This window comes from Grus americana, chromosome 3 (genome assembly GCF_028858705.1).
Source record: "Grus americana isolate bGruAme1 chromosome 3, bGruAme1.mat, whole genome shotgun sequence".
NCBI lineage: Eukaryota > Metazoa > Chordata > Aves > Gruiformes > Gruidae > Grus > Grus americana.
Window position 1 is genome coordinate 46,097,980 of NC_072854.1, and position 26,176 is coordinate 46,124,155.

A 26,176-nucleotide genomic window follows, 5' to 3' on the forward strand; every position below is an offset into this window, starting at 1 on the left:
CTGTAACTGGGGTAAACTGTTAGGTGGTCGCGTAGTTTCTCTTGGTAGAGAGTGGGACTATGTTATGCTGTATTTTAGATAGGGCAAAATAGCAAAAAAAAACCCCTCCTTTAGGGATAAATCTTGCTTTGGCATGAGTGAATGAAAGGGCCTGTTTATGGAGATGGCAGAATCCTTTCAGTGTTTTTTTCCAGCTCTCCCTTTAGTCATTGCAAGTGTTTGAGAAAATAAAATAAGGTTTAATTGCAGAATCGTCACAGCTATAAAGATGACAGTTTATCAGAACCTGATATTAGTGTGCTACTACAGTGAGTAATTAGTCCCTAATTAGTTGGATTTGCTGACAAATACATGATGGGAACTCACCATGTGTTATATCTGAAACAATTTTATGCTGTTAGCTAGAAGAAAGTACCGCTGTCAAGTACGTAAGCCTAATTTTCCCACATTAACACTACACGGTAGAAATGGAGTTATTTCTGTTCCAAGGTGCAAATTTGCTAGTGTGCGAAGACTGCTGTTTATCACATTTATGTAGAGATTTAGACTGTAGTTAGAAAAAGATGGGGATATTTCTAGACTCCTTTTTCTACTGTTCTTCTTCCCAGTAATTAATAAATAGCATAGCCCTATAACTATTTTGTACATGTATCACATTATCGAGAGCGTGATTTTTCAGAAATGCCCAATTCACCTCTGCTGTCATTACAATTAGGGGGAATCTCATTGTTGGGAATTATAATATTCAGCACGGAACACTTCTAATTCTTTATTCCATTGGTTTTCTAGCACATGAACAGTACTTCTGGGCAATGTCTGTCTTTACCTTCCTTTTCCCTCCATGTTCTCATTTCTGTTCTAAAATCTAGATTTAGACACCTCTCCCCACCCATCCCCGGTCACTTATGATATTTTCAGTGAGATCTCCATCTTGTCCTCTCACGTGGGTGACCTCTGTCATTGTGCAATGGGATGTCACCAATTCTGCTGTGTACGGATCTTCCGCAAGGAGAGATACAAGCCTTCTGTTATTTTGGATGCATGTTTTTATTGAGAGTCTCGGTAGGACAAGACTAAGCTGTAGAGAAAAAAAGCAGCAGTGAAGCCTAATGCTTAGGCTTAGTGCAGCTTTTATGTTCTTTAGTTCTGAGGAGAGATTTGAGCAGAGAAGGTGGTTGTGATTTTCTAGGAATAGAGATGCAGAAGAAAGGCTTGGAGAGTGCTGGATTCAAATCACATTGATGCAGTATGGAGTTCATTAGAAGATCTGAGTACAAGACATATTGTAAGCATATTTAATTGCAGGATGGCGTAATCACTGTGGAGAATCCTTTTCTATAGAGCTTGTTTCTTCTGTCTAGATTGAATCCTCTGTAGGAATTATTCATACAGAGACTTACTTAGTACAAGCGGTACAATTGCTTTCCAGAGAAGTTCCTTTAATATAGAAGTTCCCTTTGCTCACTTCATGCAAGCAGCTTAACCTCCCGCTGCTACCAGTGTGTGGCATTAATAACAAACTTTTTTAGTTCATTCCCCAGCTTTTGCAAATTGCTTCAGAAAAGTGTGCATCAAAATTTCTGTGGAAGTAAGTCTTGGCAGGGTCTGCTGAAGTGCAGCGTGCTCTGAAAAAAAATGTCTCTTAAGAAGATCTGTTTTTAAAAAGACAGGTAGGAATCAAACGTAGCTGATTGATAGAATAGGCACAGAGCGTAAGTAGAAATGGAGTGACCATTGTCAGCAGCAGCCCCACTCACCTTTTTGTAGTCCACATGTCCGTCTGGGCATCCTGTGGGATCCAAATCTTTTTTTCAGAAAGTATTTCTTCTCATGAAGCAGGAGAATTGTCCCTTCTCATAAATTAGCTTGCATTGTACTATGGAAGAGAGATTTTTGATTTTATGGTTCTTCCGACTTATAAAATAGCATGGGCTTGATTAGCTAATTAAGCTTGAGCATGTAGGTGTCCACCCCATGATATTGACATATCTGCACAGGGACAGCAGAAGTGACACAGGACCTATGGAAGATGTGCAGTCTTCTGGCATGGCAACTGAAATCTCCTGGGTCATTTTAAAGTGCGTTAGACACAGTTAAGCAACTGAATTGCTTATCTATGACTAAACAAATAATAAGGGCTCAATTTGGTTACCTAAATGTAGATACCTAGTGCTATTTCAGATGCCCCAGGTTACTTGAGGCATCCGCCGAGAGTGCCAGATAGATACAACAGCGTGGTGTTTCACCTCTGCAGATGGCACATGTTCTTCTGGAGCTGAATGTAGAGGCCGGGTGACATATTGCTTATTAAATGACACTGGATATCTGTGTGTAAGCACCTAAATCAAGGCGTGCAAGGTGTGCAATTTAGCTGGAAGGAAAGATACCTAAAACTAAAATAAATAAATTAAAAAAAAGTATATATGTATAAAAAAAATCACTTACACAAATTTACCATTTCATATGAGGTGTAAAGCACACTTGGAGGGATGGGCGGCTTCTTTTTCCACCTGTGGCTTGACTTTCTGGTTACAGAATTACACATTTTTTTTTTCTACTCTTAGCATTAGTTCAGACTTTTTTTATGGAGACCATTAGGATGTGGAAAAAATAAATATGGTTTGCTTGTCTTGCAAACCTTACTTTGTCCTGCTTCAGTACTTACTACATAGGCCAGAATAGTGTCCATACCACATCTTAGAGAGCTTAAAAAATTCCTTCTGTGATAATTTCCTGCCACTGATATGACTACCTCTCTCTCAACAGGTGTGATAGGTGGTGGAAGGAGGTAAGGGGAAGTCTGCCTTAAATGGGAGGGGTGGAGGCAAGACACAAGAGTGATGATTTAAGAACCGGCTGCAGTAAATAAGCCTCTTGGAGAAGTCATGGCTGTTAGACTAGTTAATCAAACTGTCTTAAAAATATCACAGCCTCTTTGTCTTGAGTGAGGGAGGAACATAGGAATTTGGATTTGGGCTGTGATGTGCAAGAGCAGATACACATGGGATACTGTCTTTGCTTTGTAAGTACCCCCCAGAACCAGAAAGTTGGAATTACAAAGCTTACCTTTCTTTAAATGCAGCCTATTCAGTGAATGTTCAAGTCCTATACTCGGCTCCAGGATGGAGGTTGATGAGAGACTTCCTGAAGTTTCCTTCAGGATGACCATCTAGAGATGGTCTCTAGGAGAAAACTAATGATGAGGAATTTTGGGTCAGCAGCATAACCCCCTGAATTCATCTGGGTGAAATTAGGGCCTCCAAAGATTTAATTTCCAGCAGAAGAGAAAGACCTGCAGTAGTGCAGATGGCTTCGTGGTGCCACTAAGACCTTAAGTAAAGTTCTGGATAACAGATTGCATTGTAAGAGCTCCTTCAGAAGACAGGGGGGATGGGTGTACGTACCCAAACCTCCTCTAGCTCCTGCCGAGCACTGCTGCGATGCCGTTATCACATTAGGACAGGGTCAGGTGGAAAGGGCGAAGTTACGTGGGCAGACTTAAATACATCTTGATACATAAGATGTGCGTGGTTTTGCTCTTGCCAGTTTTTGGAAGAAGTATCATACCTGAGCAGGCAGGCACTAACTGCAGCTGCTCCCAGAAGGGAGGGAAAAAAAAACAAACCCAAGTCCCCCAAAAAAACATGCTTGCAAACTGGAACGAGAAACGTAACATTAAAAATTTCTATATGTGCTGTTAATTTGCTTATTTATCCATAATGGTGATAATGACATCACCAAAGTATTTATCTCTTTAAAAAAAAAATGTTCTGTGTTTGATTTTCATACTATTGTTAGACAGCTATTCTCACTTTCCACCATTAGATATCACTGGATTGACCATACTGATTGTTCCTTCTAAGCAGTTGTTTCAAATGCATCAGAATCCCTTCTCTCAGATTTTTCCGATAAATACTGATTCTAATCAATTTGCTTAAATTCATTCTATATGACATCAGACATTGTCTTAATGAATCCAATACTTTTGTAAAAAAAAAAAAGTTTCAAATATGTTTAGAAATTTCACCAAACTATTTCTAAAAACAATTAACATGCTAGGAAATTAAATACAATATTTCTAAACTAAAGCACAAATGGTACAAATGACATTACAGAAACTCTTTAATTGATTAACACTGAATACTGAAGCTATTGTCTGCTACTCTGCAGTTAGACTGTTTTGGGATGTGCATTCACAAAGCAACAAGAGCTAGCGTCACTGTGTTGGTATGTTGTTTGACTGTGGCATAGCTCTTTTTCCTAATTAATTAAAATTGTTGAGGGACAATATATTGCTTCAGCCAAGAATTTTCCCAAAGAAAGGACTTAATTTCTGTGAAAATTTACTTGCATATTAGAGAAAACAATTCTCTTAAAAATGGGTGTAGGACTAAGTAAATGTGTGTATAACCGAAGTTTTGCCTACCAATTTGAAAAAAAATCTGTTTGCTGTGTGACACACCACCGTATTATATTGATACAGTCTAAATGGCAAAGACGGCAGTTGGATCATCTAGTGGGCTGTAAATACAGTAACAACTTTTTATTTTATTTTTCCCATTTTCTTAGGCAAAAGTCAACCTATAAGAATATTTTTTTTAACATTGTCAGGTGACGTGAAGATCTCTGAAAGCACTCAACTACAGAATTGATTACTTTAAAAACTTTTCTCACAATTTAGAGGTGCCAGATATATATGAAATAAATTAGTGTCTAACTATTGACCTTCTGAAATCAGCCAGTCTTCTCTTTGCTGCAATGTTGTGTTGCCAGCAGGTCGGGGGAGGTGATCAGCACTGGTGAGGCCAGACCTGGAGTACTGTGTCTGGTTTGGGGCTCCCCAGTACAAAACAGACCTGGACATACTGGAGAGAGTCCAGCGAAGAGCCATGAAGATGATTAGGGGACTGGAGCTTCTCTCCTGTAAGGAAAGGCTGAGAGACCTGGGACTGTTCAGCCTGGAGAAGAAAAGGCTCAGGGGGATCTTATAGAAATATCTGAAGGGAGGGGGTGAAGAGGACAGAGCTGGGCTCTTTTCAGTGGTGCCCAGTGACAGGACCAGAGGCCATGGGCACAAATTGAAACACAGGAGGTTCCCTCTGAACATCAGGAAACACTTTGTTACTCTGAGGGTGACCAAGCACTGGCACAGGTTGCCCAGGGAGGTTGTGGAGTCTCCATCCTTGGAGATATTCAAAAGCCATCTGGAGATGGTCCTGGGCAACCAGCTCTAGGTGGCCCTGCTTGAGGAGGAGGGTTAGGCCAGATGATCTCCAGAGGTCCCTTCCAGCCTCAGCCATTTTGTGATTCTACGTGGCTGCAGCACCACCACTGTCATTTTTTTCTGGGAAGCTTCCAAGGCAACAACTCTGCTGTATTCTTTTGTCTGGTGGAACACAATGGAAATGTTAGCAAAATGATCCCTCAGAGAGGCAATGCTTATCAGCTAAACGCAAAGCTGAACAAGTTCAAATATTAACGTTCAGTTTAAGGTCTAGCCTAGCTGAGTGAAGATGCATGATGTTTTTGCAGTATGTCGCCTCCAAGTACTCACTCAGCATCTTGAATCCCCTTACGGCTGAGAAGAGCACTGACCTCAGGATGTGCAGCTCTGCAGTCTAATCGCTGTATTGTGCGGAAGACAGATGCTGCTACCTTCTCCCTTCACATTTATGTCTCACAGGTGGAAGCGCCTCCGTGGTACTATCGCTGAGCTGGGCCTCTCTTAGACACTACCTGTCATCTGGCAGAAGTCTTGCTTGCTCATCAGGCCGGCTGTTGTAAGCCACGTTTTTGGAGCCTTGCTCTCCCTTATTTACAGAGTGTAGTTGCCCACTATAGCACTGAACCCTAGAATGGGACACCTGATTTCATATGCCTTAGTCCTTCAAAATTCAGGGAAAAACACTAAAGAAATTGTAAATATGTCATATATATATATATGTATGGACATACACGTAAAGGGCAAACTTTAATTATGATCAGTATACATTGCAATATTTTATACTGTTCAGCATGCCTTTATAAGCAGATTTACTGCATATAGAATGAAATTTGTGAAATTTTGCCTGTAGATTTTTGCTTTCAAAATGTAGTATGTGTAAGAGGAGGATTTTGTTACTATATATCTCATATTTTACACTGAAAAGTCTAATGCAAAACATTCTTATGGACATATTTTTATTAAACATGAAATATAACACATCCATCAATATTTTCAGCAGTTCTTAGATCAAATTTTGTATTTTTTCCCTATAAATTAAAAAAGTTGACTATTTAAACTACATTGATACATAGGCTACAGAACACTTTTCAAAATGAAGACTATAGCCCTAAATTCGCGTTAATTACAATAGCTTTTAGTCTTTTATTTTGATGTGTCAAAATTCACTTAATAACATAACTTCTGAAAGAAGAGAGATGAAACAAGAAAAGACAAATCTTTATAAAGGAGTAAGGCCACTGTGGCTAACTCTGTTACCAGAGTCAATACAGTAGTCACTTGCAATATCCTAGTTGTCTTGAGGTTTGAAGTTGGTTCCGCTAAGGCAAACGCATTTTTGGATGTCCAGAATGACCCGATGTCTTAGCTGCAAGGCCAGTTCTTTTGAACGGGCTTTTCAGATGACCTTACTTCAGAGCCAGGTGACTCATAGCATCAGACACCTCTGTAGTGACTTGTGCTGAAGGACTGGCTGGTATAATGTTCAGGTAAATATCGTACTGTTGGTCCATGCCAAGGTAACTGTCACTCATGAGATACAAGGTGTAGATACACCTAAAGAGTAAAAAGCAGAATCATTAGTTTGGAAATTAGGTCTTGACTACTTGAGAAAGATAATCATTAAGAGAACTTGATTTTTAAATTTTACATACTTTCCAGGAGTTTCCGGAGTATAAAAAGCAACGGAAACAGTATTTCGATTTCTGACATATCCAGTTCTCTTCAGGGCGATGAGTTCTTTTTTATCGACTTCTCCCAGTATCAAAAACCATCCTTCATCTTTAACTTTGGGGAATCGAGGAGCCACTGCTTTACTGTCTTGCTTTCCCTGTTAGGAAAAAGAAACAGTTCAGTAGAACTGGGAATCACCTTTCCAAAATGCCATTCTTCCTTGCACGAAAAAACACCTCAAAAACACATTGTTGTGAATTTTTACATTAGACTATAATTTAGCCAAACTAAAATATTTTTATTTCTCTCCAGATGAAGGGTTTTTAAGAAATAATAAAATCTCAGTCCACAGAGAAAACCCCCAAATACAAGATACTGTTCCAGTTATTGTGTAAGCTATTAAAACTTGAATGGAAATAGCGTTCCCTTTTCGTAATTTAATCTAATGTATTCCCAATGCTATTCTCTGCAGAAGGGTTAATTGTAAACTTTGTGTCTTTAAATACAGCTAAACAATGTTGTTCAAGATTAACATAAAGACAAAAACTGCAGCTGAAGTCTTTATCTGAGGTTGATATAACAAAAGGAAAGATAATTTCAGTGATTCTTTAAGACAGTGACTTTACTGCTGAAAGCCAAAGATACAATGATGTGCACTCAATCGGAATTCATTTTGTGTTCCGTAGATGGAAAAGTTTTACTGAAGATTTATACAGAACAAAAAGCACCACCATAGCAGTGAAGCTTCAGAAACAGTTTGATCCACCTGTTTTTTACAAAAGAGGGATCAAATTCTGGGAGAGGTTTGTAAAACAGGGATCACTGCATGAAATGCTCCTACTCCCTTCTTTTCAGTGGCTTCTGGTTAGGAAAGGTCTCTGTCGGTAGCTGCAGAGCAGAATGACCTATGAAGGAGCTTTGACCCTTTTTCCTTCCTACAAATGAGACAGTCTCCCCTTGAAGCTATGGTGAACCTGAACCTGCTGTAGTGAGGACAGGAAGTCTTTTGGGAAAGAAGAATACTTTTCAAATATAATTCTTTAACTAACGTAAGTTAACTTCAGGATTTACAACAGAACATACGTATCTCCATTATTATTTTTATCAAAATGAAGTTGTCTTAAGAGTCTCAGAACTAACATCTAAAACCGTTCTCTGCTTATATCTTGAACTCTTCTTGGTATCTTAAGAAAAATGCTGGTAATTATCATTCTTAGTTGTTTGAAATGTTAGAGAAATTCATCAGCAAAACTATAATCACAGTGGTCCATAAGCCACTCATGGTATGCAAAAGACAAAAAATGCATCTATAGGTAAGTGATAGCTACAGTGTCAGCAGTGCCTGACTGGGATGCAGGAGGCCTCATGGTCTTAACTCTTCCCAGAGCCGACAAACGGGGCAGAGCAGTGGGAAACCCTGGCGGCTGCTGGTGTTTCTGGCCTGGCACGTGAAGCCTTGCTGCCGCGGGCCCAGCGAGGGGACCAGCCCAACGGAAAAGGGGGTGTGCTTTAACTGGGCAAAGGGGTGCGACTCAAATCTGGGCGTGGAAAAGAATTGCATGTAGAAGGTGTTCTAGGAGCTGTTCAAAAAAGCTTCAGGTGTAAAATACAAGGGAAACATCCTCAGTAAAGGCCTGAGGATGTGTTACGAGTAGAAGCATATTTGTAGGTATAGGTCTGGTATGGAGTTTGGAGGTACATGGGAATATAATAGGGAAGCTTATAAACTGGTTTGGGGAAGCAAGATATGCAGGAGTACAAGAAGTAGGAATTTGTGGCTGGCCAGGACTTAAATACTGCCTGTGAAGTTATCATCTCTACTGTCACTGCTTATAGTACCCAAACACATGAACCTTATGAGTTTCTGGTTTGTAAAAAATAATGAGAGATTTTTTTCATGGACTTGAACTGGTCTGGGATTTTACCTTAAGGGTCTATTTACTACCCTATTGCAACCTGAAAAACCATTTGTTTCATTACTAACACAAAAAAGGCTTTGAAAGTGTTTATCATTTACATAATATTTAAACCATAAAACCCCGTTATGCTGTATGAAGCATTATTGGTAAGGTAAATGGATTATTGGAAACTTGTGCACTTAGGAAGGAAATGATAAATTCATCTACCTGATACCCCATCTGGGTTCTCTGCAGATGTATTTGGAGCACATACTCTTGATCAGCATGTAATTTGATCCATCTTTTGTCGTCTCGCGAGTCTGTTGTCAAAGAAGGAACAGGCACTTCGTTCTGTGCCTGAACCGGGTCATCCCAACAGCCCTTAATGGTCAGGCTGACGTTTAGAATTGGCAAACGACACAAGAAATTCCAAGCCTGTAGAAAAAAACAGATCCCTGCGGATTACAAGACAATCTATACAGTCATTGTCACGGTAACAATTCAACGTGCAGTCTACATATTTTTTCTATATGAATAATACTTTATTATGTATTAGAATATCATATATAATCATACGACTCTCAATCATAAGCATACAATATTTTTCATTAACCTCTTATTACTCGACTTTCTTCTAAGCAAATAAAACAAACGTGAAACTACTCAAGCACGTTACACATGCCTCGCTAAGATTACTGATGTCTGAACAGAGGAAAAAATTCCTTACCACTCCCGACTAAAGTATTTTTTCTCTATAAGCCACTTAAAAACTAGTATAATTAAGTTTTAAATTAAACTTCCTTAGCATAATCCATAAAGAACAAGTCACTGCAGTGCTAATTAGCAATGGGCAAACCTCAGAGAGTTCAGAGGATCAGTTCAGATAATTAACCAAAAGTTCAACTGCATATCCAAAGTTATCCCTAGGTTTTTTTTTTAAGGTTTTCTTGCATCAATCTTCACGAACCCTCCTTGTCACAGGCCTCCTGAGGAATCCTAAGTCTCTGTGGTTTCTCATGAACTGCAACAGGCCCTTGGCTTTCTCTCAGTACAGGGAACTGTTAGAGGCATGCAATTTGTGCAGCTGAACATGACACTCTCTTCAAACCTAAAGAGGCGTCCTGAAAACGCGGCCCTACGTGTCTCTCGTTTTGGTCTCCATCATACAAGGAAGAGCAGCTCTGAGAAGCTGTGACAAAAACGGAAGGGCGTAACACAGGCTTTCACTTAGTAAAAAGAAAATCAGCATGTTCATTCAATGCAGTTTGTTAGGAAGAAGAAATGGAAAAATGGGCTGTGGAATGGAGGCAGTGATTTGTGGCCTCACTATGGCTGAAAAAGATAGATGAGACTGGCACTGGAAGAAAAACAAACAGAAAACCAAGAACCACCCTCTGCCCTGCCCTCCTTCCCCTCTATCCCCAAAACAAAATAGGAATCAGCACTTCACCCATGTTTTCAAACAAGACATATGAAAAGCTAGAGAGTGGGAGTGAGAAAAAGGAAAGAAGATTCATCTTACTAAAGAGCCAGCAGATGCCAAAACGGGAACTTGTGGGAACGAAGAGGGTAGCCATAGTTGTGTGGGCAATACTGGCACAGAACAGAAGTGGTTTAACTAGAAAAAGACTAAAGTATATTTTGTTTTTCATGCATTTGTTTGACCATCTTGTGTTTCAACAAAATCTATTTTCACTTAGACTGTGCTTGATGTGTCTCTGATTGCTTTTTCTGTGCTAGATCTAGAGCCCTAATAAAAACTCAGTTTGCTTTTTGGAGACGTCATTGCCATGATTTGTACTGACAGTAACGGTATATGTTAATACATAATTAGGAATACAGCAGCCAGGGCAAGCAGACCTAAGATCTCGCTGCCGTAGGAAAAGGTGGTGCCATCCCTCTCCCCAACGTCCCCCCCTGCTGCCAGCTAGCTGTCCCCTTCTCCATCCCCCGTACATTGGCACTGCCATGCTGTGATTGTGCAGCTAGATGGATCAGCCTGCTAATCATTCTGGTGACGGTGTGAACTTAGATCAGCTTAAAGCTGACTGTGGAAGCATAGTCTCTAATCCTGTGAGTACTCTGAATAAGCATGAACCTCCAGAGCCACTGAAAGAAGTGGTCCAGCCTCCTCCCCTGCTGGCACAAGCATTCACGTAGCCACTTGGCTACAGGCCATTTTGACTGTCAGCGAGAGGGTTGATGCGATGCCTCCTCCCCTCATCCCCAGATGCTCGTTCCCACCTCCTTGCCCGAACCAGCCACAGCGTTTGTGCAGCTGTGCAGTCAGTTAGGTCAGGAGAGGTGAAAATGGCACGGGGAGGGCAGGACTGCCCATTTCGGCTGCTGCGCAGACTTACGTTGGATTAAAATGGCTGCATTACCAGAGCCTGGCTGAACTAAATGAGAAAACTGATTTAGGCTAAAACCTAATCTCTCTCTCTTCCCTCCTCTGTGTGCTGCATGAACAGCTGTGTCCGTTCAATGGGAAGGTGGGGAGGGCCAGCTGTGAGCGCTCAGGAATGGCAGTATAGAAGCAGGGGACACCGATGAATTGCACCGATGTTCTTAACGGTGCCTTAGCTAAGAAAGGACAGGAAAATTATAACAGAAAATAAACAGCTAGAACATTAAGGGAAGAGATATCCCTCTTTGTCGCAACTCTGAAAGGGAAAATGGCGAAAAAAAGGCAGCACTTTGAAGAAGGAGAAAAAACACCACAGACATTCTTAATTCATTAGTTGTTACCAGGATTTTGCTACATTTAACACACAAGACACTACTAAAGTCACCTCCAGCAGATGACACTGGATGAGGCAACCTGAGCAGTAACACCTTAACTGGCAAATGATTTTATGTTTAATGTGAAGCTTTAAAAGATGAAGCTTACCGCAGGAACTGTACGGACCTACTGTGTGCGACTCTCTGTGCACTGATGCAGTGTTCTGCTGCTGCGTTCAGTAGAGGCACCCTAATAGATACCAACCCGCGGTCACCCCTTTGCTTGTACTTTAGATATCATTTACCTGGAAAACTTGTATGTGTACGGTCTCAGAGGACAAGACCTGTTACAATTATGTTAGAACAAAGTTTAATTTCAGCAGAGATCATAACGCATTAAGTCCTTCTGTGGCGTTACCCGTCGCTCTGTTGAAGACTGTGATTTGGTCTGGTTTATACTGTACAGCCCCAATATATTCTATTTGTCAAAGGCTGTCATGTTCTCATGTAGCTTTTAAAGTGTAAACAAACCAAAGTAACTCTGAGTAACTTTCTAATGAGATGAGAAAGTAGTTGTAATATGTCATTCTCCAGGCCTTGTGTATTTGAAAATTAAAGGCCAAGTAAGTACTGCTTGATCATTGATACAGTATGGGCAGCAGGCTGCCTTTTTATCATCCACGCAAGGTGAAGAAAACGAAGAAATGCGTTTCTTACTGAGGAAAAAAGTCAAGCAGTAGCAGCTGAAAATGAAAAAGATTATAGGAACACAGATACTTCCAGAGTAAAAGCAGCTAATACTACAGCAGGGATAATATTTTTTTTTCAATCTTGAAGTTTCTTTTTTTCTCTTTCAATAATACAAATATCGGCTTAGTATTTTAAAAGGCGCCTAATGCCTAAGTGATTTAGCAACTGAAAAAGATTTGTTAAAGAACTATAATTCAGAATGAATCTGTGAAACAAACATGGAGATTAGCCCAAAAATCAGAGTTACAGTCTAAATAGTTTTTGAATTCAGGCTGTCAGCATTTAAAGCCCCGCTGACTTTCAATGGGGTTTAGGATTATAACTAACTTTTGGAAAATTAAACTCAGGCCCACACGTTACTTAGGTATCTCTTGACAATTTTACTGGTTTTTTTGCTGGATAGGATGACACAAGCCCATGTTATCTCCTTTTAAATATATCAACATGCCCAATGTGTGCATGTACATATATACTATATATATATTTACCTACCAAACCCATGGATTGAAATCATAATCACATGAGAAATTCTTCATGAACCTTTGATAACATCATTAGCATTTTTGCCAATAATCTGTCTCCCCAGGACTTAGCCTAATATTCCAAATCCATGAGCAGCTTCAAGAGCTGCTATTTAAAAATTAATTACCAATCTGCTTAAAAGACATTTTTTTCTTTCCAAATGTGAAATTTCTTCGTTTTCCTGTCTGCCTCAAATTTATGTAAAGCTTAAGCTGTTTTTACCAGTTTCCTGCTAGAACCAGGTTTAAGATACAGGTTCAATATACTGTGAGTGAGAAGTAAAAGGTTTGTTAGGAAAAGAAGGTTTTTGGCAATTTAGTGGTGTACTTACCACTGTATTTGACTTTGTTCAGGTCTAGTGCCAGAATGCTAGGCTTAAACTCTGTAATCTTATATTCTTTCTTTATAGAAAATGTATCATAAAGATGCATACTTTATTGAAGAATTTTTCTCTTGGTTGGCCCCTGTCTAAGTGTGCATTGAAGGCCTTTACATGTGAAGGCACTCAACAGGCAGTCTGAATATGAATTTTACTTCTCTACAAGGTATTACAATAGGGTTTTTTCCCCCAAAAAAATTCCGTAAAGAATATAAAATGTTGGTATAAACGTTTCACATTTGCAACAACCTGCATAATCCAGTCATGGCTTTGCTATACCCAATACAGCCATTCCCAACTCACAGAAATGAAACGTTCTGCCTATCTGATGCTAAGGCATTATGTTTTTCCCTCTTATATGCATCTGTATTTACAAACATAGACATATAGAGGCACAGAGTCATTCACGGTGTGAACGTACACACCACATACACACAAGCTATTTTTGAAGAAACTGCTAAGACATTTCAATACCAGCCAAACATATTTATCTGAGGATTAATCTTCATCTATTGAATCAGACGAGAACACTGCCATGCATACAATTATTTAATTAGCAGCCAAATCCTCTGCCAGTCAGCAGCCGTTCCAGGCATACTGATGGGGCAGTAGATGCAAATCTCACAGTAGTACTGCTTTTTCTCATTACTACTGCAATTAGCACTTAAATTGATGCTTTAAACATACTAATTTCTGGAATAATTCAGGATTTGTATGTTACCTGGGATCGCCTCACTGCAGAGACGACACCAGATTGCTACGCAAATTGAAGCACTTTTGAGCCAAATAACCATCATCATATCAGACAGAGCCAATTTGCATTTGCTTTTAAAGATAACAGAATGGCAATTTATGCAAATAAATTAAGTAAGTTTACTTCTGAGTTCTCCCTGAACTAATTATAACAATGTTCTAATTTTTTATCGCATCTAAAAGTTGGACTGAAATCAATGTGTATTATGTTAGAAATCTGTTGTTAAAGGGAGCCTTGTTTTGATGTCAATACATTTTCTTAATTCAAAATTTTGATGTTAATTTAGTTACAAATGCAGATGTCTGTTACAGACATTTAAGTACTTTTCTTCTTGTTTGCATACCAGTAAAAGGTTTAACTGAAGCTGAACAGTCAAACACAGGACATATTGCTGTCTTTTTAAATATTCAAATAAAAAACATTCGAAGTATAGCTTTTGAAGTTTTCATCTTTCATACATTTATTTGAAATCAATAAGCTTAGCAGGTGATGAATACTATGGAATATAGCTGCCCTTTGCTGGAAATGGCTTGAAAACCAAACTGAAAATAAGCCTCCAGCAGCCTCAACATTTTGAGATAGTATTTTTTTGTTTCCCCTGTGAAGTGTGAAAATTTTATCTGCTTTTTCTGTTTCAAATAGAAAATGAGTGCTGGATCTTTTACTGAGGGTATTGTTAGAAAAAAAATGGTGTTTGACAGACCACTTCAGAAACCAGCTACGATGACATTTGCAATGCATGTATTCCTAGTGCATAGCTGGCTATGAAAAGGTGGATAACACTCAGCAGATTGAATGACCTAGAGAAGTATCTTTAGAGCAAAGAGATGTGGTAATATCAGCCATAAACCAGACTCTGTTACTGGTTAGCAGGGAATAAGTGAAAATAATATTAAGAAAACAGGCAGAGAAGAACCTCTGTAAAGCTAGCAGTACCTTGAAATTAGAGCAATGAATGTGTTGCACTTTATACAGAACATCTCGTGATATTTGCTGAAGGGAAGAGAGTATTTCTTTTCCCAACTACTCCTCCTTTCCAATCACACTGACAATGACCACGGATGGAAAGTATTACCTGTAAAATGTGTGCTGTTTGCAATTCACTGTCCAGAATGGAAGCAAAAACATTCTCTTTTCCTTCGCAGGCAGCCATCAGTTCGGGCAGACACTCGATAGGTCCTTGGTAACCTCCATGCACACTCTTCCTTTTGCCTTGGCTCCACTTCCTGTTACAGACAGCAAAACATATGCCCAGGGAAGGAAAGCAAACATTTGTTTTCAGTTGTTTTGGTGGTAAAACTTGATACTGGTTTCTGTTATTAAATGCCGGTCATTTATTTTTGGGTAGCGTTAATCACTGCATCATCTAGGCATCTGTAGAGCTTAGCATTATCTATGATATTAAGATGGATACTGATGTATTTTTATAATGGATTAAAATAAAGAGATAATTAATATACAGAGTTAGATTTGTTAGGATTTGGAACCCTTCCAGTGATCTCTTCTTAATTTGTCTGGAATCATGGTTTTCAAAATAATCTGTGGGGGTTAATTAATCAATGAATATTGAAAACAGAAACAGAAACTCCATTTGGGAAAGCATCACTGTGGAAGAATGAGTTCTGCTTCTGGCACATTAATGAACATTCTCGGGCACAACAATGACATTCAAACACAATCAGCAATCAAAGGTGGAATGAAATTGCAAACCTGCAAATGCATAGAAGAATTACATACCTGAAAAGGTAAAGGTGGTGTGGCTCTATATTGGGCAGGGTAAGCAGGGAAGAGTTGTATATCCATCTTCCCTGAACCACCATCTGCACCAGATTGGTGATATTCAGAGCAGTCACCAGCCAGCCGTGATGTGCTGCAACATCCAGCATTGCCTAATCAAAGGAGACATATATATATATATATATAAAAGAGAATGCAAGTAGAATTGTGTACATGGGTCATACAAGTAAGAGCATTTATTTAATGTTTAATGTACAGGAATGTCTAGGTCTTTAATGGGAATTTACTTCAACCTCTACTGATGGCAGTAGGCACCTTTTGAATTAACCTTGAAAAAAGATGGATTAAATCCTGCATCATCATCAACTCTTACCCCTGAAAAGGTAATTTACACCATGTTTTTGGGGGTGAGTGCAGAAAGTGGGACCTTTTCCTTACAAATTACCTCTCTTCTACATAATCCAACTCAGAATCAAAGGAATAAATCTCAGAGTTTACTGTAAAGGAAGAAGTTACAATTAACTGCAGTACTGGTTTATATTTTGACATAAGAGCTTTGCCAGAATTGTATAATTATTCAAAAATCCTTGAACTACTTAACAACAACAACAATATATTTACATTTGTTCAAAAATAATACTAATATCACTTACCAGTAGCAGTCATTATTCCCATTTTAACCTAAGGACTTAAAAATCTCTTGAATTGAACCAGATTAAAATGCTAAAATTTACCTTAATGAGCATTTTTGAGGTTTTGTGCAACACTAACACCTAACTTAAAATCTTGAAGAAAGATTACAAAATAGCTAATAATTTACCTAGAGTGAGTAAGAGCAGTCAGAAATAACACGGATTTCACCCTTTGCATTGTAAACAGTTGACTGTCTTGAAATGAGGGATGCTTGGCCGTCTCTCCTTTGGCATCTCTATCCCGAATCTGAAAAGCTTTCCCAAGGTACATAAAACCCTCAAGCAAACAAGAAACCCCTATCCAGCCACACATCACACTTTGAAGTGTTAATGATCATCCTGCCTTCCATGTCTCGTGAGTTTCTGCTCCATTTCTACTTACTCTGCTTTTGACAATACAAGTAAAAGGTATAGCTATAAGTGTCACTAGCATAAAGATCTAAATCTGCAAAATTCATTATGGATTGTGCATCGCAAGTGGCCCTATTGACATGAAAAAATTGTTATGCTTGCTTTTTTCCTGACTGGACTTAAATTCTGTTTGGTTAGTCTGAAAGAGAATTTTTCTTCCAAAGGCGAAAGGACCAAACATGAGCTTTTGGTTTCACCTTTTTTTTTTTTTTAATAGTGAATGCAGTTATTGGAATATCTAGTATACTTTTCACCCTGTCCAGAGTACATTAAAACAATTACTATAATTTATAGAAGCATTTCAGCTGGTGAAGAAAATTATGCTATGCTATGTTAGTTATCTTGCTTATTTTGTTGTTTAATACCATTATGATCACAGCAAAGTGAGATACAGCACTCTAATTCAGTAGCAAGTCATGTATTTAAAAGTAGTTTGGCATGTAGGAAATTTGGAGTTTGATTAAAAAACTAGAAAATATTTTTTAAGAAAGCAAGAAAAGAGCCTGGTATATTGAACAGTTTCAACACTTCTTTAAATAACATCTTCTTGATATTAGGAGCGCTGTAGTTTGATTTTAGGACTAGGCTTAAGATGCTTCCATGGGTTTTTCTTCTAAAGACAAATGATATTGTTCAATACTTCCTCAGACAGCAGATACCTGCATCATTTTAACTTATTTTCCAGCCACTAGTGTAATGAGAAGAAGCTGTCTATGTAAGTCTTTACATTTAATCAAATGTTTTACAGACAAACAAAAGGCAGCATTTACTTAAGGCAAACTAAACAGTGAAATCTTCTTTAAACAAAGGAGTTGTTTACACACGCAGAGCTATTTCAATTAAATTACAGTGATTCTGGAGAAATACTGAGTTTAAAGACACAAGTTAGTTTCAGTCCTGGCCAGTCACACAGTTTATTTTAGCAGTTTACAATGCAATTTCAACAGGTTTTATTCCAGATCAGGGTGATAAGATCAGTGACACTTAGAAAAATATTTAAAGCGTTACCTGTATTACCCAAACATGATCTCATTCATTTCTCATGAATTGTGGATAAAGTGCCTTTCAGCTAATAAAGATCTAGATTTAACATTTAGCTTGTCTTTTTTGAAGGAAGGGCCATAGCACCCTGAAACACCCTAATAACTTTCCTAGTGACCCTAGAAATAGTCCCTCACAGCACAACATTAATGGTTTTCTTTTTCTGTCTCTCCCTTGGCTTGCCAAGGCGATTGCCAGGTATAATAATTTTTACCCAATAGGAAATAAAATTATGTTAGAAATCACATTTAAAAGGAGCAGCTTCATGGCCTGTAGATTTATGTGTTGGTTCCCGTGATTTTTAGTCAGATAAAGAGGGAATTGTTCTCAGCTTGTATCAGAGTGAAGTCTGTCTTTTAAACTTACAAGGCGAGTCGCTCTTTACCTGCTTCCACATTTTAAAATATACTGAAGCCCATACATACGGTACAGTCTGTGTCTCTGAGTGTATCACTCAGACAGTATGGTATCTCCCTCCTATTCTCCACTACCTGATTCTTGTCCTTTCCTTTCTGCTATTCTGACATAGCCTGAAACATCATATTCCTCAATGACGCGACTGCTGTATACACGTGAAGAATAATAGGTGCGTAGATATCCTGTCTTTTCCATGAGCAGCAAGAAGAATACAGTAAATTGTATTTTTAGTCGTCATGAAGCAGTGGTATTTTCATAAAATACTTCTGAGGATACATACATAACAGTGTTTTCATTGTTTTCTTTTTTAAAAATCTAGTCCCCTACCCCCATCCCTTTTAACAGAGGTTTGAAAAGGGGAAAGGAAGAGAGAAGATGTAAGAGAAAGATAAATCTAAACCAAGCTATACACTGAAATTAACTGGAGGATCCTTTCACATAGAAAATCTCCTAGAAATTGATAGAGGCCTACAGATAGACATCCCGTAGGGAGTAAGGAAAGCCTGTGTGTGTGAGACTCTGTGTTCCACATTGTTATAATGAATCCACATGGCAAATCCTCTTTTCCTCCTTATTTTCTGCTTCTTCACCCATAGAATTTATTCACAGCATCTCTATCTGGATGTGAAATCCAAGACAGTGACATTGTGAAAAAGTCAGAACAATGGTAAAGTTGGCTTGTTTCATCTGCTGCCTTGGAAACCCGCACACGTTTCATTTTCCCCTAAGTGTAAAACACACAGATGCTTGGTACTTAAATGCATATTGAAATTCCTATAAATACTCAAGGTAACAAATCAAGTCATTCCCCTATCTCCAAATTAGCTATATAAAATGTAGCAACTAAGTAAAGAAAAGAATATAAAAGATAAAAAACCCCCCGATATGTAATATTTACATTATCTGATGAATAATGTTTAGCCTCTCTAGTTTCTCCAGTTGCTGCTTGTTTGGTTTTTTGCTGTTGTTTTTATCTACAAACCAGCATAATTTTCTAGAAATTTGTGGCTTCTTTAACTCTTCTTTGGCAAAGGAGTAAGTAATTTCTAAATATCTTCTGGCTGATAAGATTGGAACAGACTAAGAATATTTTTCTAAACTGAGAAATGGCACAAGTTGGTTGTCTGCCTTTCTAGCCTCAGAATTTCATGCCGACACAGGCTAATTTCATCATAGAGCAAACATTCAGAGGACAGTGAGTGCCAGAAGTGAAACAACAAAAATATAAAGATGCTTTTACTTACAGAAAAAACACAAGTATTTTTTAATAAACCAACAAGTTAAAAAAATAAAAGCCCTAAGCCCACCACTTTTTAACCTAAAGTAGAAAAGAGGGGGTAAATAGATGGAGTCAAGGGAAATATTGCTTGTTATAATGAAAAATATGTTTACCATCATCCTATTTGGGCCTCTTCCTGCACTTAGGAGAATAAAAGCAGAGGCCTAGCTGAGATGGGTTTTAATGAAAGAATCAGGTGTTAGCTTTAAGCCTTTCAAGTGTCATACTTGGACAACCACAAAGTAATAATAGCAATTAGTAGCACATCCTTTAACATTTTGTCTATCATTATCCATAACAGCTTGGCTTGTACCAACATGGGAACAAGAAGCTAGAAGGACAAAAAACCTGATGCTCAATAAAGGATTGATGTAGGTATGGCAAAATTTTTCATTTTGATGATATTCAGAATTGAATGTCAAAATGTTTGGATCAAAATCTTGCAATTTCTTTCTTTATTTCAGGACTGCATTAATACGAAACCCTCAGCATTATTATCAGATTTCCATCATCTCCTTTTCAGGAGTGGTTGTTGGTTATGCTTAAGCACTGAACTATTTAAACTCATCAAATTGTACCTTTCTGGTCTCACGTGAAGCTGAGGTTTTACAAACAGTCTGTCTCTTTTTAGCCAAAGTTACTACCGATGCTTGGAATTTAAATTATGGTATATAATGCTCTATCTTGAGGGGAAGCAAAGATGGAGGCAGGATGTGGGAGAGGTGAGTGTGTGGCCTGGCGGAGAAGTGATAGCCAAACATTGCTTTTCTCTGGTGGTTTTAAGCACTCTGGATAAATGCTCAAAATAACAGATACTAAATTGTTCCATAACAAACTTCCCCACCCCACTCACCCCTCCACCTGTTTGGGAGATTTGTCTAGCAACAGAAATACCTTGATTGTAAAGTCTTTTATTTTAGAATTTTTTTGCAAAGCTTTAACACTGCTTTTGGTATTACTTTCACATCCTTCATTTGAAAGCCAGATATTCCGGATCACTCTTGTACGACTGGGTAGGTGGCAGGGGAACAGAGACCGTACCACTTGCAGAATTTCTGATCTACTCAAATGACTTATCTTAAAGGAAAAACCTATTTAAGTTAGTGAAGTGTTAAAATGAAATAGCTTGCATCTTATTAACAGAGATTGCATACTGCTTGGAATAATTTCTTTTTCTGTTTCCAGTCACCTGGCATATAACTCTGAATATACAGTGATGCCATTGGTGGCAATGACTTGGTGGATGGGGGCTGAAGCTTCAGGAGTACTCAGGGTGAGTTACATGGCTCAAAGTTCTCCACTCTTAAAATATCAATTTTTTTTTTGTATCAGTGTTTCACAGACTATGACACTTTCTTGAGCTCTTTCATTCGGGAAATTGAAGGTTGCTACACTAATGTATGCAGCCCTCTATGCAGAACAACATTCACCTTAGACTTGAAAGTTTATGTAAAGTAAATCCAACATATTCTTGGCCAAACAAATAAAAGCTTTATTCTGCAGTGATGCTTTGAGGAAGGAAACAATAATTTAAAAGAAATAAACTGTGTAAGACTAAAATACTTTAAACTTTTATTGCACAGTCATATCAAAAAACAGAGTTAAGGCTGGTTGGGTTTTGTACCTATTTTTGTACCTGAATTTATTGTGTATAGTATTCCAATATAAAATAATTGGAATATCCCCACTCTTGTCTTTGCTGCATGCTAATATAAGTTCTGTTGTCTAGGACTACACTGCAGTTAGAAATATGAGTTTAAATCCATAGATCTATTAAAATCATTAGATTGGTGCCTAATTACAGCTGTTTAGGACTACAGAGTTTATATGACAAATATTTATAGGTAATAATATGCAAAAGTGTAAGCATCTTACTGAATTTCCTGAAAACTATGGATGCAGAATAATAATAGATCTTTTTTGCACATGCTTCAAATGTAGGAAGCCTTCCAATATGTAATATTATATTATGATCCACATGTGACTTGAGATCGTACTAACACAAGCAAAATATTTTTCCAGATGTTAAAACATGCCATGTACTATAAGTTTCAAGTTTTTATATAAATCATGATTACGATGCTTCAATTAAATACCCCAGAAACAACAACTGACCTGAAAAGTTGGAATATATTTGAAGAAGTCTTACAGAGGGTTTAAAGGTCACTACCTTTTGTATGTTATATATTGGTAAAACAGGTATCTACAGAACCTTTGCACTTCAGAGATCTACTCCAAGAATACTTTTTAGAAATGTATTAATTTGGGGAGGGAGAGGAGTTCTTTCAGATCAATTAAATCAGACTTATACAGCTGTATAGTTTCAGCCTACAGACCAACCCCCCCCCAGTACTTTATCAGAGATATCGTGAATAAGATGTAATTAATCCTATTGAGGAGGCACTCCTTTTATACTGCCCTCTGCATCCCCCTTCCCTTCACTTTTTTTACAAACATATTCAGCTCCCTCTTCCATATGCTCTGCCACCCCCTCCGAGAGGCTAATTCTTCATTCTCTCATCATCATAAAGGTCTCGCTGACATATGCTAATTACGACCTTCCTAGCTGCTTTGTAAAATTCCTATCCCCGTATTCATCCTTTAGCCTCCATAGTAACATTATTAGTACGATCAGAACCAGGGAAAGGACAAATCACTTACTGTCTACATTTACTGGAGTGCAACCCTTGGGTTCTTACTGTTGGTTTTTTTTTTCTATAGTATTACACAGATAAAAGCAGCTATGGAATGTGATATCAGCAATATAAACTTGGTAGGGCATAACCCTACATGTTCAGAACTTGTTGAGTCCCAATATCCAATTTATTTTCAAATTATTAATTAATGAATTGATATTGTCTACTATACTAGTGAACTGTAAATACAATAAAATCTTTTTGATAAAAATCTCTTGGCAAGAAACCCCAGTTTTCTAACATAAACAATGTCTTAAAGACAGCATTTGTTCCAAATCTCACACAAATCTACCAAACCCATGAAAAATATACAGCATCTTTCTCATAATAAATCTGCCCTCTTTAGAGTTTAAAGTCAGTTTCAAAGTAGTAATGTAATATTTTGTCAATAATTAAGTTTTTTGAGTGCGTTCACAAGAATCCTTTTCAACAGCAACAGTTATTCCCAGTAACTTTCTCCTGAACTTTTAGCCCCATAAGGTTAGCATTCAGGAAGCTCAGCTGCTGTCTAACAAACTTAATTAATCAAAAAGTCATTTCCGAGCTGTAACTATGAGTAAAAGTGCTTCAAGTGTGCTAGCAAGCCTACAAGTTAATCAAAATGCTAATGCAGTACAAATTAAAGTTGTGATTAACATTTCACAGTAGCTGCTTAAGTGAATTGATCACACAAATGGGTTAAGCATTACTCATTTCCTCCAGCCCCAACTGGGAAAAGGTTTGTCCTGGGTGGGGGAGGGATTATATATAAGCAGCACCAAATCATCATTAAACTGTCACCAAGATGCTTCCGTACACCATTTCACCAATTATCCACAGCGAGCAAAAACCCTAACACCACTGCCACAAAGGTAACCCTCCCTTCTCCCATATACATACCTACCTATAAAACATAAGCAGGCAGCAAGTAATTCCACCTGAGCATTCCCCATGCCCAGGTACTTTCACTACAAAGCCATCCATTGCTGCGTAGTATCTATAAATAAGCATTACTGTCCGGTATATGCACTACAAATTTTTTTATTAGTCTATTATTTCTGCCCTCCTAAGGTGGAATAATAGCCATCCAACCATGAAAGCAACCAGTATTTAAGTGAAATTGCAAATATGGTGCTGTCACTGGAATACTACTGCATACACAGTAGTAGCTAAGGAGATATGGGCTCTGCTCTTCACTTGTTTCTGAATAATCCTCTGCATTCTCAAGTTAATTTGATTCTCTTCCCTTCCTTCAGTAAAGCTGCCCATTTATTTATAGTTGCCAATGCACCCATTAAACAAAGAAATTATCTCTTTCCCTTGGTCCTTCTGGGCAAATCTTACTTACACAACTGTAAAATAAGCCATTCCTGTAACTCCCACCACCTTGCAGCAAGTAATCGGCACACCTGCACCAACCACAGACAACGTATGAGCTCAAAACACACATAGGATCTTTAAAAACTTCTCCATTTCCTCACAGGCAGTAAAACAAATGATCCCAGTTAGATATGGCTCCCCAAGTCAATAGTTTTAGTGGCTGTTAGGAACTGAGGAGGTTTGGGGAGGATGGGAAGTCCAGAGCTGAGGGACATTCTCGTTCTCCTAGACGGGGAACCACAGCTCAAGCAGCTCTGCTCGTTGCAGCTGTGCTGATACAGTGGGAAAATACATTTTGCCTGAGGAGCAGCGGCTGCAGCTCCCACCATCAGCCAGAACAGTCTGCAGTTTAGTAGAGGAAGCATTTCGTACATAAGCTAGCTCTTAAAAGACAGCTGAATTGGGCAACATATTTGTGCAATATTTGACGACTCTGAACATGTACCACAAAGATGATTCTCATAAGCAGAACTGTAGCAAAAGCTGCAATTTAAATGACCAGAAACAACTTATTTACTTTAACTATTTTAGAATGGTAAAGCGGTGTTACGCACATCACCGTCCAGCTAAGGAAATGCAGTGCTTAACCCCAAGAGTTTTAATGAGATTCTCTAGAGGACTAACATGATGTGGAAAGGCAGGCCATCCGTGACAGCATTACAACGTCCTCATTTCAGGGATGTGCATGCTTCCTGTGCAAACTACTTTCTATTCTGCAATTTGGAATCTGACTTCATGTCCATCTTCTCTCAGTGCACAGGTACCCTACTGAGATGTGTTTAACACATCCATAGGTAAACACTTCTCAAAGGTTAAGGCTGAGCTTCATGGCAGTTCTACTCCTGGCAATATTAAAATATTTTATCAACGATTATACTACAAGTGGAGGCTTGTGGCCAATCCCAATGAAAAGCCAGCAGCCTCTTTCCTAGAAGAGACTGCCCTGCTGAATCCGAGACTGACGGTATTACTGCCTCAATTATCCATTTCAATTAATGCAAATATAGGCGAGAGTCTTAGAACAGCAGAGTAAGAACTGATCGCTGAATACACAGTCACAAAATATAAGGCTTGACAAAAGAAGTAAAAAAGAGATTAAATTTAGTCTGTTTCACATATTCTTATATCAGAGATAGGAAAGAAGATGGGGTATTGTCTTTACAATAATAATTATATTCTATAAAAATATTAGACAAATATTTTCATTAGAATTTTTATTCTTTGCTGTTCTTGCGCAAAAAGTGGAGAAGTGTTTGATTTTGAGCAACTACTGGAGTGTTCAGTACCATCTTACTGACACCTCTATCTTTTCCCAGTAAAAATAATGCAGACTGCTAGCCTTGAAGAGAAAATGCAGTCTACTGTAATTGTATGAAAGGTAACAGAGGCAAATAAAAATTAAATGACTTGCCCAAGATCGCATAGGAAGTCATGGCAGATTTTTTGAACCATGGGAACCTTCTGTGCTTTATCTACGAGAGCCTGTCACTGATAACAAACTTATTAGTTTTTGACTTGAGCTTTTCAATGTAGAGCAGGGACTTTCCTTTACTCTGGTCAATGCCTCAGTGCCCGTTCATTACAGAGATGAGTGTGGGAGCAGATAGGCATTCCCCTGCCAGAATGTTTTGCTGTTCCCCATATTTCTGCAGTAAAAGGGAAAGAATTCTGTAGTTCATCCTGAGTAAACAGACACTAAATTTTATCTTGCTATAATGAACTCCATCTATACCTAACAAATGCTTACTATAGGAAAACTGTAACAGAATATATTTCTTCCATTTTCTATGGTAAGAATTACATTCCTGTACTGAGCCAGCACCATGACTCCTCAAATTCTATTAATGCTGTACCAAATGTGGCAATATGCTCTTTTAGCTTTTAGCCGTGACATCACAGCTTATGACTTCTATCTTTCATCACAAGCATAGATCAACAGAATTCTAACATAAAAACAAAACTTCTGAGACATCTCAGGAAAATTAATTTAAGAGTGGAATCTTATGTGAAATCCACCAGCTACATTTATCTATCTGATGCTGTTAACAGAGTTTTCTGACTGACCATTAACTCTACTCAGCCTAAAGCCACTGAGGGAAGGAAGGAAGAGGCTCAGAGGATGTTGGAGGAATGGGTTGGAGGATGCGATGGGTGGGATGCCAAAGGAAGCATGGGAGAGAAGGTTGATTCAGGTGAAAGACAGCACAGAAGAGTGGAGAAGTTCAGTAGTCTGTGATGGAGAGGCCTCCTTACATATCGTGGCTAGAGATGGCAAATCTGCTCTGCGGGGGGCCTGGGATGGAGGCCTGCTGTATATACTGAGATACAATCACTTGTAAAAACTCTTTGAAAGATCTTGCTTTCTTGTACCAGAAAAGCAGCGCCGATATGGAAAGTCTGTCATTCACATACCCGCCAGCAAAAATAACAGTTTATGTTCAGGTCACAATTTGAAGGTTAGCTATACAACCTTAACAGCTAAAGTACTTTGTAAGTAAATAAACAAAAGTTCAACATAACTCAACAACCAATTCCTCTCTCACTGCTGAATTTTACGTTTGGTGGTGCGCGAGTGTGTGTTCACACACACAGAGAACATCACCCACTGAATATGTTTATCAATGG

At 38.4% G+C, this 26,176-nt stretch overlaps 1 protein-coding gene across 1 annotated transcript in view; it reads right to left on the bottom strand.

Annotated features, from left to right (window-relative positions):
• Positions 1–6,163: 6,163 nt before the first annotated feature.
• ASCC3 (activating signal cointegrator 1 complex subunit 3) overlaps positions 6,164–26,176 on the bottom strand; it is a 276,779-nt gene continuing 256,766 nt past the window's right edge. The window contains exons 38-42 of the mRNA XM_054820094.1: positions 15,657–15,808; positions 14,995–15,145; positions 9,022–9,228; positions 6,877–7,052; positions 6,164–6,778 (exon numbers count right to left, since the gene is read on the bottom strand). Of these exons, the coding sequence (XP_054676069.1) occupies positions 6,631–6,778; positions 6,877–7,052; positions 9,022–9,228; positions 14,995–15,145; positions 15,657–15,808 (834 nt within the window). The 3' untranslated portion in view covers positions 6,164–6,630. The remainder of the gene's footprint in view (positions 6,779–6,876; positions 7,053–9,021; positions 9,229–14,994; positions 15,146–15,656; positions 15,809–26,176) is intronic.